This window comes from Miniopterus schreibersii (genome assembly GCF_964146895.1).
Source record: "Miniopterus schreibersii genome assembly, chromosome: 6".
Taxonomy (NCBI): domain Eukaryota; kingdom Metazoa; phylum Chordata; class Mammalia; order Chiroptera; family Miniopteridae; genus Miniopterus; species Miniopterus schreibersii.
This window is the reverse complement of record NC_138107.1, coordinates 70,277,624-70,297,227: the sequence shown is the minus strand read 5'-3', so window position 1 is coordinate 70,297,227 and position 19,604 is coordinate 70,277,624. Positions and strand designations below refer to the sequence as shown.

Sequence of the window (19,604 nt, the reverse complement as noted above, 5' to 3'; positions counted from 1 at the left end):
TTAGAGTATCGATGAATTATGAAATGGTCAGGCATTCTATCAATGAAAGTTATTATTTTTATTAAGTGAGAAGTGAAATAAATGGGGAGCTTAATATCCTTGGAAGAAATATATGCAGTCTAAACACTCATGCAAAGTTAGAGGGGCAGGGAGGATCTGGGTGAGAAAGAGTCTGTTTGACACAGTCATTGGCTGAGGCTAAAAGGCCCTCAGTACCACCTATTCCATCACAGCTTTAGAAAACAGTTGCTGGAAATCTGGGAGTGAACTAAAAGAGCTGCAACCGTAGCTATCCAAATCAGGATTCCAGCAAATTGTAGCAGTAAACAACCGGCCCCTGGACTCTGCAGGACCTGTGCTCCACAGCGACACCATGTGATAGTGACTGACAGTGGATGTGCTGAAGAACAGATGGGTTTTCTCTGGGGCTCGGAAGAGGTCTGATTCCCTTTGTATTAATATCCCTAGGGGTTATTAATTTGCTGGAGAAGGTGAGGCTTCAAAAGAGAGAGTTCTAGACTCTTTTAACAAAAGCATTTAGATTTAAATTGATTACACAGAAAAATAAAGAAAAGTGACCCATATTTGTGCACCGACATTGGTGGTTTGAGTCATGCTTGTAATACAGTGTTTTTCTGCCATGGGGAGAATCATCCAGGTCTCAGTCTTCAGTATCTACACTTCTAGAGACACAAGTAATCAGATAAGGAGCAGCTGTCACAGGCCTCACACCCTGTTCTATGTGTTTATGGATGCTAAGGACTGCTTGAATGGTGTTACACATTAAGGATTTGCTAGGTGGACTTGGTGGGATTCTCCCACTAAAAACCCAAAAAGTCTGGGTAAATATAGCCAACATTCTTTGAAATGCATTGTTGAACTCTCGAGAAAAAGTGGCCATTCCACAGGGCCTTCGAATAAAAAGAAATTTAAAACTATGCAGCTATGAATGCAAATAACTCGGAAGCTACTTGGGAGGGAAGAGGGTTTCCAGCCCTAGTAATTAAGATCCTGGTGTCTTAACATCCCATGAGCACAGAATATGAAGCCCTGACACCAAGAGGTAGAGATGAATGTAAGACCACCACTCCACGCCCCTGCCCCAGTGAAGCCAGAACACTTGCTGTAGCAAACCCTTAGTGAAAGGGTCAACTAGAAAAAATTAACCCAAACACTAGAAAAAATTGACCCAGTTTGGTCTGTCTGGATACTAGAAACATCTCCTCTGGCATACATAGCCATGGGCTTTCTCATAAGCAGTCTGAGGTGTGAAATAGCACTCCTTATGTAGTCTGGGAAGCCCCAAAACTAAGAGATAAATGTAAAAGTTAGACCCAAAATGCTAATATCTCTGGGGTGCCTGACTAAAGCAAATTGGAAACATTTTTGGAAGGCATATTTCCAAGCCAGGCTGTGGAGGATTTCCACAGATAAAGATGAGTTCACAATTTGAAATTATAAAACAAATATTAAAATAATCTTTCACAAGAGAGCATTGGGGCACAAAAAAACAATTGAACCCCCCAAAAATAACAGAAAGGAGGAACAGAACATCAGTTAGGGACAGAGGTGGGGATGAGAAGTAGGTCTCTGCTCTAGGCACATGGTATCTGATGGATGGTGGCTCCCCTGAGCTCTGTGTTGAGAGGAGCTGAGGCCATGCCCAGGCTCAGTGGATAATTGTCATGTGTAGTGTTGTCTTCCTATTGGAAAAGTTGGTTTATTTTCTTTCTCTGGGTGAGGGATGCCATGAGCTACCAAGTAGTTAGTGAAGCAAAAGTTTGTGAATAAAAGAAAGAAGTGGCAGTGAAATGTTAAGTCCTCTGTGTTTTCCCCAACCTGCTCCCTTTACCCATTCCCAGGGCCATTTATTATCATAGCTAAGATGAGAGGTTTACTAAGATGAGAGGTTTACAAATCTGCCTCCAGCACTAGGCAGTGAACTCTTGGGAGGAAAGGAGAATGATGTTGCATTCAAGTGTGTATCCCTAGGGCCTATCAAAGCACTTGGCACATAACATGGATTCAATAAAAGCGTGCGCACTTGAACTAAAGAAGAGGAGTGAGGGGAGCTAAAAGTCAGAAGATAGTGTCATTTTTAACATAAGCAAGCACTTTCATTCTTTATGCTGTCTTCTCAGAGAAATGAAAACCAGTCACTTTATCTAGAGCACCAAAAAAATATTGACATCATCTATTTATTGCCCCCCCCCCAACCTCCAAGCAACTGTCACTGTTCATGGCATGTGGCAGGTGCTCAGCAAATTCTCAGTAAGTGATGGATAGATCAGCTTTTCTGAAACAAAGCTCCTTTAACTCCTGGCTAAGCTACCTGTCTTCCTGGAACCCTAGAACCCGTGGCCTGAGCAGGGACACCAGCCGGTTAGGAGCATCTCAGCCAGCCCCAGCCCCCAGGAGACAGTCCCCGTGGGGCACAGGAAGTAGACTAATGAAAGGGTTAGCGGCGGGGCTGCCTAAAAGCCACTATTTTTACTCTTCACAAGGTATTTTCCACTTCAAAATTGTTGCTCTTTTCGTCTTGATATATCTTTTACTTCTCAATTAAGTTTCAGGCTTTCTTTCTTCCAGTTTCAAACCAAAATTCCCTCCCCAGAGATATCTCTCCAAACACGGTTTTATGGGGAAGGCCAACAGGCCCGGCCTGTAGGGTGTTAACGGCTCCTTTGATATGGACGGGAGCACAAACAGCCCTCTCACCTCCAGGGAGTGCTGCCCGACAGGCAGCCACTTGAAATAGACGGCCCTCGGGCCCTCCTCCCCTTCCTCACACCCCACATCCGAAATCTCGATCCATCACTCACACTCCTGTTTGGTCTGGACAAGGCAGTGACTTTGGCAGGGTTCTCAGAATATTCTTCATGAACTCCGGCATTCCTCTTTGCGGTCCAGTCAACCACAGTGGATTATTTCAGTTTCCCCTTTTAACGGAATTTTAGGAGTTAGTGGACAAATTTAAAGACTCACGCTGTTGAGAGATCAGATTTCTTGGAGGATAGCAAAATGGGAAGGGTAAAGAGGAAAAAGGCTCCACAGAAGAAATGACATTTGAGCAAGACGTTGAGGGAAATGGGGAAAGACAGTCCAAGGGGACAGAAAAGAACACACCCAAAGATGGAGGGGAAGATGGGAGATGCCCATGGGGCACACTGAAAGTCATAGTTTGACCAAAATGTAATAAATATAACAGGATGAATGAATATGAGAAATAAAAAACGATGTTAATACATTGGTTATGATCAGATGGTGAATGTAAAAGAACTCCAAGTCCTTCTGTGGCAGTGACCAAAACCACAACCATTTGAATATTTACTGTGTGCCAGGCCTTACCATAGCCACTGAGGTTACCAAGTCGTCTCAGACACAGGCCTCAAAGTCCCCTCTAGGAACTTAGTCTATGTCTAGCCACTAGACTCGGAGAAACACACATTCTAAAATAAGAGTATTTTACCCTGTGACTTAACAAAGTGCCTTAGAAGACAGAAGCACAGGGGAAGGTATAACGGGCAGGAGAGCAAGTTCAATGTCACCACAGGAAGAAGTGAACTTGTTTGTTTTATTTTTACCTTTTGACCTCCTTCAACCATTTCCCCCACCCCTACCTCTGGCAACCACCAACCTATTCTCTGTTTCTATGAGTTCGGTTTTTTTTAGATTCCACATAAAAGTGAGACCATACAGTATTTGTCTTTCTCTGTTTGACTTCTTTCACTTAGCATAATGCCCTCAAGGACCATCCATATTGTTGCAAATGGCAATTTTTTCTTATTTTAATGGCTAAGTAATAGTTTATTATGAATATACATCACATTTTCTTTGTCCATTTATCCATTAATAGACAGTGAGATTGTTTTCATGTCTTGGCTATTGTGACTAATGCTGCTGTGAACGTGGGAGTGCAGATGCTTTTTGAGATAGTGATTTCATTTCTTTTGGATATATATCCAAAAGTAGGATTGCTGGATCATATGGTAGTCCTTTTTTTTTAATTTTTGGAGAAACTTCCATACTGTTTTCCACAGTGGCTGCACCAATTTACATCCCCACCGACTCTGCACTGAGTGTTCACTTTAACTCCACATCCTCGCCAACACTTATCACTTGCCTTTTAAACTAGCCATGCTACTAGGTGTGAGGTGATATCTCTGTGTGGTTTTGATTTGCATTTCTCTGATGATTAGTCACGTGGAGTACCTTTTCATGTACCTGTTAACCATTTAGATATCTTCTTTGGAAAAATGTTATTCTGGTCCTTTACCTATTTTTAAATTGGATTATCATTAGTATTATTTTGCTATTGAGTTGTATGGGTTCCTTATATATTTTAGATATTAACCCTTTATCAGATAGGTGGTTTGCAAATATTTTCTTCCATTCTTTAGGTTGCTTTTTCATTCTGTTGATCATTTCTTTTATTGTGCAGAAGCGTTTTAGTTTGATATAGTCTTATTTGTTTATTTTTGCTTTTGTTGTTTTGTGCCTTAGGTGTCATATCCAAAAAATCATGTCCAAGACCAATGTTAAGAAGTTTTTCCTGTATGTTTTCTCCTAGGAGTTTTATGACTTCAGGTCTTACATTTAAATCTTTAATCCATTTGTTCATTTTTGTGGGTTATGTAACATAAGGGTCCAGTTTCATTCTTTTGCATCTGAAGATTCAGTTTTCACAGCACCATTTATTGAAGAGACTGTCTTTTCTCTATTGAATATTCTTGACTCCCTTGTCAAATATTGATTAACCGTGGGAGGAGGTGGATTTGAACTGGGCTTTGGGGAGCAAGATAATCTGAGGTTTAGGAATGGATGGGATGTATGAACAGGAGAAGAGGTGTTGTTAAAGGCCAAAGCAAGTGTATTTGGATCAGTGGAATATTGGTAAATATTTAACAACCAGCAGGAGTTCATGGAAGGTCCTGGTTTGTAGCAATAGAAGATTTCTATTGTAAATGCTTCTATGATAGCTGATTTCAAACTACCAATGCCAAGTCAACCACCTTGCAAAATCTCTGGCAAATTATCAATGGGCTCTTATGAGTCCATAAAGGGTGCTGTATGCAGTACACCACTGCCTGGTTTGAAGATGACGAATTTGAGATGACTGTCAGACATCTAGGTGACTAGAAAAAGTTACAGGTGGTTTGTTCCCATGAGAAACTGAGCCAAAGCAGGGTCTTTGAAATTCCAAAGATCTGATTTTGGGGGGCAGAGCGACACTGAGAAGTTAAGCTCTCCTGTAAATCTGTTTTGGGCTTAATGGGTAGGTACCATTTCACCAGTTTAAAGGCACCAGACAAGACAGTATTTCAGGTGATACTCCAATTAAAAGCTAACTTCAGATCAACATGATGACCAATAAATATGCTCTTGGAATTACCCTTTCCAAACAGCCCTAACTAAACTCCAAGAATTTACACTGATGCCTGTTACAGAATTTCCCCTAATCATTTACTGCCATCTGCTGGGTGAAATAATGCAACACTCAAGGACAAACTGCGTCTCAAGAACCAATTGAACTCTAAGGAGCTGGGCTTTTTGTCTTCTGCTGTCACTGCTGTTATTAAAGCAAAACCATGAAAATACACCCAACCAATTTTTTTCAATGGTCTAAAAGTGATGCAAAAGAGGAAGGATAGTCTTTTCAACATGTGGTGCTTGAGCAACTGGATATTCATAGACAAAAATATAAACCACACCCTCACATTTTATGCAAAAATTAATTCAAATTTTTGGACCATAGATTTAAATGGAAAATGTAAAACTATAAAACTTTTAGAGAAAATTGCCAAAGAAAATATTTAGGATCTAAGGCTTGGTGGAGAGTTCTTAAACCTGACACCAAAAGCATAATTCGTAAAAGAAAAAAAATGGATAAATTAGATTTCATCAAATCAAAACATTTGTTCTTTGTGAGATGCTGTTGAGAATGTAATCACAAGCTGCAGACTAGGACAGAATACTTTCCAACCACATATCTGATAAAGAACTCCTACCTAGAATTTATAAAGAATTCTCAAAATGCAATATTAAAAAAATAAAATTGTCCAATTAGAAAATAAACAAAAAACATGAAAAGATATTTCACCAAAGAGAATATGGTAAACAAGCATGCACAAATACATTGAGCATCATTATCAAATAGAAAGGTGCAATAAGATCATTGTGAGATATCACACACCTATCAAAACAACAAAAATGTCCTGGCCGGGCGTGGCTCAGCGATTGAGCGTCGACCTGGGATCCAGGCGATCGGGGTTTGATTCCCGGTCAGGGCACACGCCTGGGTTGCGGGCTCGATCAATGACTCTCTCATCATTGATGTTTCTATCTCTCTCTCTCCCTCTCCTTTCCTCTCTCTGAAATCAATAAAGATATATTTTAAAAACAAAACAAAACAAAACAAAAAAACACAAAAATGACGTATAATGACAACCAGAATGCTGGCAAAAATGAGGAAAGCCTGGATCTTCCATACATTATGGATTATCAGCCACTCTGATAATAGTTTGGCAGTCTCTCCCTCTCAAAAAAACACCCCCCAAAAACAAAAACAAAAATAAAAAACCTAAATATACACTTACTATACAACCCAGCAATCATCCTCCTGGACATTTATCCCAGAGAAATGTACACTTAGGTCTACACAAAAATCTGCACATGATTGTTTATAGCAGTTTTATATGTAAGAGCTAAAAACTGAAAATAATAAAAATGTCCTCTAATAGGCAAATGTTTAAACAAGCTATGTACACCTATCACAAGAATACTGCTCTGCAATTTTAAAAAAAGAACAAACTAGTAATATATGCAACAATTTGCAAAGATCTCAAGGGCACTGTACTGTGGGGGGGGAGGGGAACACAAATTATCAACAACTCACATACCATATGATTCTATTTCTATAACATCTTTGAAATGACAATATACCTAAGTATAATCCCTGCATTTGACTTACAGGATTTTCATGTCTATGTCTCTATTATATGTCATCTCCAGGGGCCAAGGTCCTCTTTTAACAGATTAACAGTTGTCAGGGGTTAGGGATGGTGGAAGGAGGAGGTGGGAGCCTATCCAGGAGTGGCACTGGGAGGCCTTTGCAGTGATGATATACTTTCTTTATACCATTGTCACTTTCCTGTTTTGAAGATGCATCACTAGGAATATGGGGTGAAGGATATATAGGACAATCTGCCCTATCTCTGCAACTTCCTGTGAATCTGTAATTATTTCAAAATAAAAAACTGTTTTTAAAAAGTCCAACTAGAAAAAGGAATGCTCTTTGACAATGAATATAGTTGTGTGCTCATGTATGGTCCAATTAGTGAATTCTAAGAGCAGGAATCCAGTTACTAATCATCCTTGTGCTAAACCTCTTTCCTGCCTCCTCAATTCTTATACTCTAGTAAAGTGCTGCACACTTATAACTTTTTATTGCATCTGATTTAATGATTTACATGTCTAAGTCTCTCTACTTGATATCAAACACAGGTCCACACCAATGTCATTTGTGAAACCTGTGTTTTAGCACAACACCTGGCACATATTAGGGGTTAAATAAAGGTTGGTGGATGACTGAGCTATATACAAATTAACTGTACATATGTTTTAAGAAATAGAAGAATGAACGAGTAAATAATTTTGGATAATAGCTATGGGAGTTTAGCGTCCCTCCAGGAAATATTTTAGAGAATGGAAGAACCTTATCTCACAGGGACATAGGTCCTCGTTTCCTAAAGACGAACAATTCGGAGATGCCCAGCAGGGGGAGAACTACTCTTTTATAATTGGAATCTAACATACTAGCACTATCGGTGGCGACAGGAGTTTCCTATGTTTAATTTTATCCAATGATACATTTATAGAACTAACAATGTTTCTAAAGTGACAGTTGCTTTTGCTATTTTTTACTGCTGTTATATTCATAAACTTGCAAATTCCCCATCTACAATCAGAACTTACCATCTATCCTGTCAACATGACCTCATCCCTCCTCCATCACTTTTTAAATTGGGTTAAAACAAACAAACACAAAGAACACATAACAAAATTTACCATCTTAACCATTTTTAAGTGTACGTATGAGTTGTGGTGAGTATATTCACATGATTATGCAATAGAGCTCCAGAACCTTTTCATCCTAAAAAACATCAGCTCTATACTCATTAAACAACAACCCCCCACTTCACTCCTCCTCCAGCACCTGGTAACCGCCATTCTCCTTCTGTTTCTATTAATTTGACACCTTATAGATACCTCATATTAGTGGAATCATATAATATGGTCCTTTTGTGTCTGAATTATTTCACTTAGCACAGTATCATCAAGATTCATCCATGTATGTGACAAACTTTCCTTACTTTTTAAGGCTGAATAATCTTTTGTTGTACGTATATAGCACATTTTGTTTATCCATTCATCCACCAGTGGACATTTGGTTTGCTTTCACTTCTTGGCTATTGTGAATAATGCTGCAATGAACATAGAGGTACATCAACATGTGCTTTTAAATATGAAATCAGTGTGCACACAAATGACTAGTGTCTTAGTTTTAAATGCAACCTTGTCACCATCAGAGTGCTTCACAAACAACTGAAGATAGATTTTGAAAAACTGTAACATTATATAACACATAGCACAGGTAGCCCTTTCTTCTGCCTTCAATAGTCTCTCTACCATTTTCCAGTCTCTGCCCACTGCCTGGTCCCAAAGCTAATGCCACATGTTTCAAGTTGTTCTTATAGTACCAATGCTTTCCGTTAGCATTTACATATTGTTGCATAAAAAACACACTCTAAGACATAATCGCTTCAAAGAATTATTTAATATTTCTCACGATGCTGTGGCTGTGCTCAACGGGGTGGTTCTCCAGATAGTCTCACCTGAGGCCACTCATACAGCTGCAGCCATCTGGCAGCTCCACTGGAGCTGGAGGGCATAAGGGGGCCTTACCCTCTCATATGGGCCCTCAACAGGCTCTGAGTTGAGCCTCTCTCCTTCATAGTTCCTCATCATTCAGTAGTTGAGCCTGGGCTTCCTTACATGGTGGTAGGAGCATTTACAGAGCTGAAATCATATTCTGAAAGGTGAGCTCATCAATGGACAAGTCTTTTCTGCCATATTTCATCTGATCAAAGCAAGTCCCAAGGCAAACCCACATTTGAGGGATGGAGCAGCAAAGTCACACTGCAAAGGGGCATGAGGATGGAAAGAGAAAATAGGGTTGAAGAGATGTAGAAACTCCTGGGTACACACTAAATTGAAGAGATGAACCCAAATCCAAGAGTATCCAACACAGGAATTGTTGACACCTCAAATGAAGTGAACCTTTTATGGGCCACAATCTCTGAAGAAAGAAAGAGCCCAAATATCACAGAAACCCTAAGACAAACTCAATTCATCTTTTCTCCCATCCCTATCTACCCTTGAGTTTCAAAAGAGTGGTTAGAATGCAAAATATTCCTCCCTGACACTGTGGTTTAAAGGAAAATAGCAAATAACTCTCAGACAGTATTGGAAGGTGGTTACCCACTCCATCTCAGAGTGAAATTGAATGTCAATTATGAGTAAGACAAAAAGAAATGTCATTAAACTCAGCAAATATACTACAGGATGAAAGAGGAGGAAGGGATGAAGGGAGGGAGGGAGGAAGGGTTAGTTCATTCCATCTATTCCACCTAGAAGAAAATGTAAGTCAAAGAATGAGAAGGAATATCGAAGAAATGCTTCACACTACAGACAGGTAAATAAGAACATGGACCCAATAAGTAAATATAACTCAAAGGAGATATGATAAAACAATAGAAGGAGTTTGAAAACGGGGATAGTAGGCCCAAAGAAATAATAATATAGAAATGAATTACACACAACAAAGATGAAAGTAAACATTGCCTAAAAATGGCATCTGGGTGCATAGGCATGCCTGAGGTCATCACAGTGATTGAAAATATCAAAGAAAAAGATGAATACAATAGTCAAGCAGCGAATAAATGGGGCATTAACAATAGAAGGATGCGTAGGATGATTACTATTTTCCTCTTTTTACTTTATAGTGTATATTTTTAAATTTCCAAAATAAAAATAAAATCTGTCAATTGGGAAATCAGTGTTAGTTTTTAAAAGAGAGGTTGTGGGAGGTAGGGAGGCTTGGGGAGTTGGTCAGCAAGCAACTCATTAAAGTTTCAAAAAAGGGGAGAGGTTGGTGAGGAAGTCAAGTCAGGAAATGAAAACCAGTCCCTCATCTGTCCTGCCCCGCAGTGAACGGAGGAGACAGGGAGAGAGCAGGGGGACGGGAACGACTGGGTAATACTGCAGAAAAATGGAAGGACGAGTGCATAGTCAAAGCAGAGCGATGCAAGCAGTGCAGAGGTAGAAATCAGATGTGTGTGTGTGTGAGAGAGACAGACAGAGAGAGGGTTACTAATTAAGGAAGCCAAGCCCTGGAAGGAGTGAGGAGTCCAGTGAGGGGGAGGAGAGAAGCCCACTCCTCTGTGAGGGAGCAGAGGGAAGGTGGCAGGTGTGGAAACAAACACCTGAAGTGGAAAGGAAGGTGATGAACCACGGATGTCTTGTGCACTATGGCAGAATCGGGTCAGCAGGGGCCTTTAGGGGTTGTGTCGGCCTCGCCAGAGTGAAGAGAGGGCAGTGAGGGGCTGTCTCTCATTCGCTGCTTTCTGCTGTTGGGACCCTGATGGCCACATACAGAGATATGGTGTATGCGGTTATCACTGCCAAGCTCATACTTTATGAAATTTTTTAAAAATTTGCCTAAATGAATTTCCTGAATTCACTTTTTCCCCAGATTATAACATTAATGCATTATAGAGAAACAAAAAAGTGAGGATCACCCCAAACTCTACCACGCAGATATAATCATTGTTAATATTTTAGAGAATTAACTGCCAGGAAGGAGTGTGGAGAAACTAAAGAGGAATGTCGGGCAGAGCAGGACAAAGGGATTCTGTTTTCCTTTTGCCAAGTGGATAAATGATCATATGCTATTTTAGAAGCCATCGTTTTCAATTCCTATATTGTGAAGTCTTCCAGTTTGGTAAATTTAAACAACAGATTTTAAGAGACTATTCTATTACATGCAATACTACTATTAACATTTCTCTAATAAGAGTGAACCATTTGGATTGAGCATCACTATGTATATTCCTACACTGAAAAGTGGCTTCTTCAGAACACATTTGAAGAACTGAAGTCTGAGTCATGGTTTAGGAACAATTTTTAGACCTTCGGAACACAGTTTTCAAGTTGCCTTCAGGTGTATCGGAGCATCTTGAGCCGCCAGCCTCCAGGCATGACTGCCTGTTAACTTCAAAACACTGGAGATGTGCATCTTTTAATCATTTCCCATCTGATAAGTACAAAAATGTGTCATTGGCATATCTATGATTTAATTAGTAAGTTAAAACATTTTATGTACTCATTCGCTCTCTGCATGTCTTTCTTGTGAATGTCTTAATCCAGACTTTTGGCCGTTTTTCAATTGAGAGTTAGCATTTTTTGGTTTTGGTTTCTGTGCTTTTTTTTTACTGATGATATTTCATTCTATTAATATATTATTAATATATTTATTTTAAGAACTTGTTTAGACTTCAACTCCTGATGGAGTAGAACTTGATGAACTTGAACATTTTTTAAATTATTTTTTTTTTATTGACCTTATTGAAGTGACACTGGTTAACAAAATTATACAGGTTTCAGGTACACAATTCCACAACACTGTATTGCATGTTCCCCACCCCAAGTCAAGTCTCCATCCAGCACCATTTATCACCACTATACCCTCCTCCACCCCACGCCCCCACACTCCCCTCTGCTGGCAATCATCACATCACAAACTCATGTCCGTGTCCATGAGTTTTTTCTCTCTCTTTTTTTATTTTTATTTTCCATATCATCTCACTCATATGTGGAATCTAATGAACAAAATGAACTAACAAGCACAAAAGAGAACTTGAACATTTTTAATGCGCTATTTAAGGAGGCAATATGATATACTGTTTTGAGTTTTGCCAAGACCTGGGTTCAAATTCCTATAAGGGATAACGCATTAACCAGAGTTAGGATTAATATTTTCACATTACAGAATTGTTGAGAGAATATATGTAAATCATTTAACACAACGTCTGAAACAAAATAGGCAACCAGTAAAAGTAGCTATTATTACAATTATCACGTTTGACCTTGTTGCAGAGATTTTGTTATTGCAATAATATTGCTGATTCATTAGATATATGAAACTCTGAATTTATTCACTGTCAACCTCCCATCAGACACCTGATGGATGGAATGGTTTCACTCTCCTCTAATACTTCTTTGTTCAATACATCTCCACCAATGCTAAATCCCATTGCCCTGAATTTCAGAGAGGACAAAGGGGTGGGGAAATCTCTCCTCTTTGGGAAGGCACCGGTGCCTGAAACGGGCACGTTTCGGATGCTCCAGTATGGTGGCTCTGCCACCTGCCTCTCTCCTTCGGGCTGATGTGCTTTTCCTCACAGCAGCAGGTGTGATCTGGAGTTGACGAACCTGAGACTAAGAGATACTACTGTGCGTCTCCACCACTGTCAGTAATGTTCACAGCAGCAGCTTGTTGCTGGAGAAACACTACGTGCTTTGTAGAGAGGTTTTCATCTGAGATGTCAAAGCTGTGAATAGTCCATTCTTTCCTGTTCAGTTCATTAGGCAGCATACTTTCCACAGGATGCAGTCAATGTAACAACTGTGAATGGTCCTTAACGGCATTGCTTGATCTCTATTTACTATTTTTTTTAAATTCTGCCTTGTGCACTAGGAAGATATCTAGAAAGGAACTCCTTTTTAAAATATCCCACTGAAAATACCATCTGTCACCTACAAACCAGGAATGCAAAGAATTAGTTTCTGTGTGGTTGCTCTAGTTGTTTCTGTAACCAGTGATTCCTTAGCTTTTTTAAATGGATGTTTTGATAGGATCATTTCATTGGTTTTTATTCATCTGAACAGTTTGCTTTTTAAAAAAATTGAGCTACTACTCTCTGCCTGGCACTGTGTTAGAAACAGGGATATAAAGATTATTTCTGTTATCAATGACAGGTGACTTTGGAGACAAGGCAATAAATACATGAAAGGAAATCTATTGATTTAAGAAATATTTTCTAAATGCCAAATGAGAGTTAAACCACTGGGGGGGGGGGGGATCCCCCAGTATTGAATTGTAGCTCTTGTGAAGCAGGAGAGTCTTGATATCTCATCAAAATTACAGTTTGGGGGAATAAGACCAAAGCATACAGTCTTAGCAAATTTAACAGAAGAACACAGGCTGAAAATGTGTAGATAGTAGAGTTCTTGGAACTTCTCAATATCCTTATGAGGTCTGTGGTAATGTGTTCTCTTTAGGATACAATCTTGCCAGGTCCCTGGAAGCCCCAAGTGGAAGCTAGCAAGCCTTTTATACCTGTAACACCACCATCCTGAAATTATTTTCTTTCCTTATATGGTTTCAGACTGTCTTTAGTAAGCACTGTATTTGGATCTAGCATCAGGGGTCTAGGGTATTGTTGACATAATATCCAAACCTGTAGAGAATTTTATAAGTTTATTTGAGCCAAACTGGCGACATATTCTGGGAAGCAAGATCTCACACGCTCTGAAGAATAACAGGTTTGCAGCTTCTTTGATGCATTTGAAGTTAAGGAGGGAGCAGAAGACTGCAGGAAGGTGGGAGGAAGCAATGTGGGGTCGGATTACAGGACAGTTAACAAGATTATGTGCTCTCTTGAGGGTTAATACTCCCTTTGAGGGGTATTTCAAAGATATCTTAATTTAGATGCATAAGAACAATGGACAGGGCTGGTTTAAAACCTTTCACTAAAGAAGTTAACAAGATTACGCGCTCTCTTGAGGGTGGTTACACCTTCAAGCAGTCTGGAAAGGATTGCTCCTGTCATTTTTAAGGGTGTTAACCCATATGCACAAGAAGAGTGGACGGGGCTTGCTTTAAAACATTTTACTAAACAAGTTATAGCCTGGGGTGTGATCTGCCCAGTTAGGAATTTATGATCAGATCATCCCATGAGATTACTTTTGGTCACCGAACTTGTACATACCCCCTTTTTCATCCACAATGGGTAAGTACGAAGTTATATTTAAAATAACAGCCTCTGTTGGGATGGAAGGGACTTTTCTTATGCTGTTGCTTCCTTTTGGCATCCCGTAAATATACAGCCTATTCTAGAGATTCTTTCGTGTCTAGTAAGCTAAAACATATTTTATTCACCTATGGTTTCTGGGATGGCTATGATTTCTAGTAAACATCTTTATTTTTTCTTCAATCACTATTTATACACAATGAAGAGAATAGATGCAAAACTGTTATGTAAAAAAAAATCTATGGAAGTTACAAGTTGGAAACTTTCCCCCTGGTTTCAAATACTGGAAGGATATTTATATGTGCCTGTTGCTTGTTTTTTACCTGGAAGTATGATTAAATGTAATTAAAATCCCCAAAATGAGAATATAGGTCACAGTTCAGAAATGGATGTTTGCTCTGTAAACCTGAAATGAACTTTGGATCTTTTTTCTCCTTCCAACAATATAGCTGTGGTTTATTGTCCACAACCCTTGCACTCAGTATCAGTCCCTGGAGGGACACCACCACCCATCCCTGCCCCCACCTTCTGCACACACACACACCACAGGAAAGCAGCCAAGCTTCTGTAAATACAACTTTTATTTGTACATCCACATTTTTTAGCTTAGAGACTCTTATATTCTGTAGATTTCTTTTTCCTACCTTAAAATACTGAAACTGGCCAAAAATCCAGGGAGAATGTCCTTGGACTTTAGCCATGATAAATTTTACTCAATGCTCGTGAAAGCACCCACACACCAAATTCCTGTGATAGGCTTCAGCATGAAGTGCAATCATATTTAGTTTCAAAGTTCAAATGCAATTTTCTATTATAGATAAGCATGTACCCACAGAGCAGGGCATCACAGTTATTGAGTAAATGAGAGAAAAATGTCAAAGGGGTAAGAGTGTCTTCTGTGGAAGTAGGTGGCTCAGCTCCTTCCCTGTCTTATCTCCTTAAACAGGAACAGGCCAACTGGCTTAACAGTCCTCTACATATCTACTTACCCCACTGGAACCTGAACATGCGTCTTCTTCCCCCTAAGGTTTACCCTCTTTCCTCTGATATTTTGAAAGTACTTTTAAGTTCCACTTGGTGGTTTGCCTGTGATGCATAAATTGACTAGCTATGTAATTTTATATGGAAGTTACTTACCTCATTTAAGAAATACTGACCATAGGCATGGCAGTAAAATTGGGGATAAATAAAAGTTTAGCTTAGCATTTCAGAAGCGAAGAATAGCCTTTACTGAAGAAAGTAAGAGAGTTTCCATATATGGTCATGTGAATTCACCATTCAAATAGGGGAAGTGGTAACTAGTTACACGTTTTAAATTGATGAAATAGTGAAAGGAGGGATCTCTTTCAAGACAAGGCAAGAAAAAAAGGAATACTGTATAAGAACAACTAGAAAAAAAAGCTAAGTCGAAACAGATATGGATGCCATTTCCTTTAAAGTTAGTGCAGAATTTATAGTCTGACATTTCCTTTAAGAACGGGCAATTATTATAACAAAGCAAGAAAAATAAAATAATTGTAGAAGTTGGCCACAGTGATACTTGTAGAAAATATCAGAAGTAGCAGTAAATGGCATAATGTCAAAAATATATCCATCCAAGCCAAGGGAGGCTACATTGTCTTTCCTCATCTGTTCACCTGCAGAGCTCCAGTTGATCCTTCAAGTCCCAGCCCGAATGTCACCATCTGTGGGAAGGCACCGCTAATACTGCCAAGCAGCACCTAGTGCCTCCTTTGTGTGCCTTGGCACCTATGGCTCCATTACAACATTTACCACTTTTTAGGGATCATTTACACCCGTGCTGCCTCTTTTCTCTCTCCAAGACGCTAGGTATTGTAACTTGTTTTTCTTTGTATTACTTGTGTCTGGCAAAGGTGAGAGACATCTGTCTATTTAATTAAGATCTGCTAAGATGCCTCACATAGAGGTAATCGTGTGTCTGTGTGTGTTTTGAAGAACAGATAAAAATCAATGAGACACTTATATGAAGAAGTAGATATCCTTCCGCTAAGTAAAGATTAAAAGCTTGGTAATTATATATAAAACAAACAGGAAGATTCTGAAAGGTGGAAAGAAGACAGGCAGACTAGAGTACTTGGGACCCAAGGAACGGCATGGTGATGAGTTCCTGAGTTTTATTTTTAGCTCACATATCCCAGACTTGGAAGTGACAAAGTCGCAACCTGGAAAAGCTGAGTACAGACAAAAAAGAAGCCCTAAAAATGGCCTGAACTCTCTCTCTCTAGCCAAAGGAACAGAAGAATAGCCTAGCAAGAGAAAAAAACAGTAACTGCTCCACTTCAGCCAAACACCACAGAAAAGACCATGACCCCCCCAAGCCAGCAAAGACACAGTGGGGAGCCTAGACTTCCATCCCTGTCAGGCTGCGAACAGGTGCCCCAAGTCTCCTGCCAGGGTGGTGTTAGAGAAGGCTGAGCAGAGGACTGGTAATTTCATTCCCACTTGGTGATAATAAAGCTTCCCCTGCCATCCCTGTGGACACCATGTGGGGGCAGTACAGGGAGGCATCAAGGGAGGTCCACTAGGGAGCTGAATTCACACCATGTCCAGTAGCAACAAGGGCTCCCTCTCACCCCAAGTGTCAATGGAGGCTGAGTAGGGAACACACCTATCAATAATGAGTCAGTGCCCCAATTCCCCTGCTAGGGTATTAGAGAAAATCAGCTGAAACAGCAGGTTTAAAGAAGGTCCATAGTCATATAATGTAGTACCTACAATATCCAGATTTCAAATGAAAATCATTCATCACACTGAAAAACAGGACAATCTTTTTGAATGAAAAAAAGACGATAGTTGCCAAGATAAAGATGACACATATGTCAGAGTTATCTGACAAAGATTTCATAGCAGCCATCATTGAAATGCTTCAATGAGCAATTACAAACATTCTTGAAAAAAATAGTCTCAGCAAAGAGAAAAATTATCAGGAAAGAAATAAAAGATATAAAGAAGAACCAAGTGAAAATTTTAGAAATAATACTACAATAACTGAAATAATAATAAAAACAATGGATGAGCTCAACAGCATAATGGATTAGGCAGAGAAAAGAATCAGTGAACTTGAAGAAAGAACGATAGAAATTACCCAATTTGAAACAAGAGAAAATATAAATTTTTTTTTTAAATAAAAAATAATGTACTGAGCTTCGGAGATCTGTGGGATTAAAACAAAAACCAATGACACTTCTTAATTATTAAACAATTTTCAGATGCAAATTGTATTATCTAAAGGCCTCTGTGGCCCTGAGGCTGTGGAAAATAATTGTCATCTGAAGGACAAATACAAATCTTTGGTGCACTAATAGAACACCTAAATTAGACCCAGGTAGCCTAAAAATGAATGTAGCCTTTGAAGGTTCACAGGTTGGCACTAAAGGATATAGTCTATGCAATGAATAAATCAAGTTCACTTATCGTGACCACCACATAGATATGAAGGGCTGGTAACATGTTCTCTTTAAATCTATGGAACTTCTAAATGAACAGCTCAGCACAGAAGAGCTGCTGGTGGGGTCATTTTTGTATACAGAGGAAAACATTCCTACCATCTCGATGAAAAATGCCACCTTGCATGAGTTGACTGGTTCTCTGAAGTTTCACCAAGATAAGACATTTTTAACAGTCTAAAAAAAACACTCTGAGAGCTGTTCTCAACCTGTGTTAATTACCAGTGAGTAGGATGGGAATATTTTTCTTTTTCGGTACAAATGTAGAGCAAAATTTTATAAATATCCATGTACTCAATTCACAGATCTTCCCTCAAAGTTTAACTTATTAAAGCCACTAAATCTGAAGAAGCTCAATCATAATAAAAATCAACAACACAGGATTACATATTTTGGCTTTTGAGAACCTCAGAAATATTTTGTTTCCATTAATTTTTTTCTGATTAAAACTAAAATAAGTGAAGTTTCAAAATCCACCTTTAAAAGAAGCAAGAAATTCTTGTGACGACACTAACATAACATGGATTATGCCAATCCTATCCATACAGCTGGTGTTGCCAGCTCCATAAAAGTTTATTAATGATAATAAGATTTGAATATCTGGTATCCAGACAATGTTCACAGGCTACTTCTGCCTTTAAGAGAAGTAGAAGAGCAGTTTTAGGTTTGGTCTATCTTTATTCCCAAATTTGAACAATTCTTACACATTCAAACATGTGTGAGACTTAATAGGAACACTTTCCTACTGCTACGCTGAGGCCACACGTTTCCCTGAGATGGTTATATCACAGAGGAGTCCCAGTTCTAACTCTGGTCGACAGTTTCCAAACAATGCAATAATGTGAACAGAGGACTGTATAAAATAGAAGGTTCTTTCAAATATATTTATGGTTTGTTTTTGGAATAAAAAAAATATCAGTCTTCTTGGTTAAAGGTTGGCAAATGTGTTTTCAACCTTAAAATGTCTGAAATTGGCTCCTTTCTTTCTTGATAGAAGCTGAGTCCAGTGACATGTTCAACATCTGTGATCCGAGCTCTGTGTAATTTCAACAACTCTTCAACCCATGAGGATTCGTGCTTCCCACGCTATGAGGGTGGGAAATAAAGAAGGAAAGTCACTGGAAAAATCATTTCACTTTCCTTACAAGCTCTCCATGTCCCCCATTTTAACTGGCTTTGACACTTCGACTCCCAAATAGCAGAAGCCACATGATTTCTTAGGCATAATCCCTGCTCTTGAGTAATTTACCATTTAATATATACTATGTATGTTTGTTTAATTAAACGTATCAAATTTGGGGAAAGTATACCTGGACCAGGTGCTCATTTATCGCATTGGTGCAAGAAATTTCCATGGTGTAGAGTTAAAAAATGTTGGAAAACAGAAGCAGCATGGGATGGTAGAAATAATATGGGAATTAACATAAAGAAACTAGGATCAAAATCCTGGTTCTACAATCACCTTACCAGGTAAACTGAGGCAAGTTATTTAACATCTGAATCCTGATTCTATTACCTGCACCCTCCTTACAGGGTTGTTCTGAGGGTCTGATGTAATGATGTGTGCAAATGCACAATACAAACCCTCGCTCTTGATCAGAATCAGTTATGTACATAGCTGCAGTGAAGAAAGGGTTAAGGAAAGTGGTAAAACACAATCATTTCTGGTGAAGTAGTGAAGTCTTAGCTAATATGAAACTAGTTAAGAATTAAAGGTATATGCTCTGCTCTGGCACATGGAAGCAGTGATAGAAGCAGGTAACAGGTGGAAATCGCACACCCATGTACTAGAGTAAATTTTTCTGAAAACAGCTACTGGAGAAGGTCAGATGAAGAAAGTATACACCGGTTGGTGGGCTATGATTGTACTTTAAAGACATCCTTCAATAAGGTTGATCATGTACCCTTAGGACATTATTATTGAAAATGATAAACATAGACTTTTCACATAAAAGGGGAACGGGCCAATAATTTCCATTTTCCC

General features: G+C 39.1%; 1 protein-coding gene across 1 annotated transcript in view; it reads right to left on the bottom strand.

The window, feature by feature from the left end:
- Positions 1-18,059: 18,059 nt before the first annotated feature.
- Positions 18,060-19,604, bottom strand: part of ENPP1 (ectonucleotide pyrophosphatase/phosphodiesterase 1) — a 59,965-nt gene continuing 58,420 nt past the window's right edge. The window contains exon 25 of the mRNA XM_081140023.1: positions 18,060-18,706. Within this exon, the coding sequence (XP_080996149.1) occupies positions 18,536-18,706 (171 nt within the window). The 3' untranslated portion in view covers positions 18,060-18,535. The remainder of the gene's footprint in view (positions 18,707-19,604) is intronic.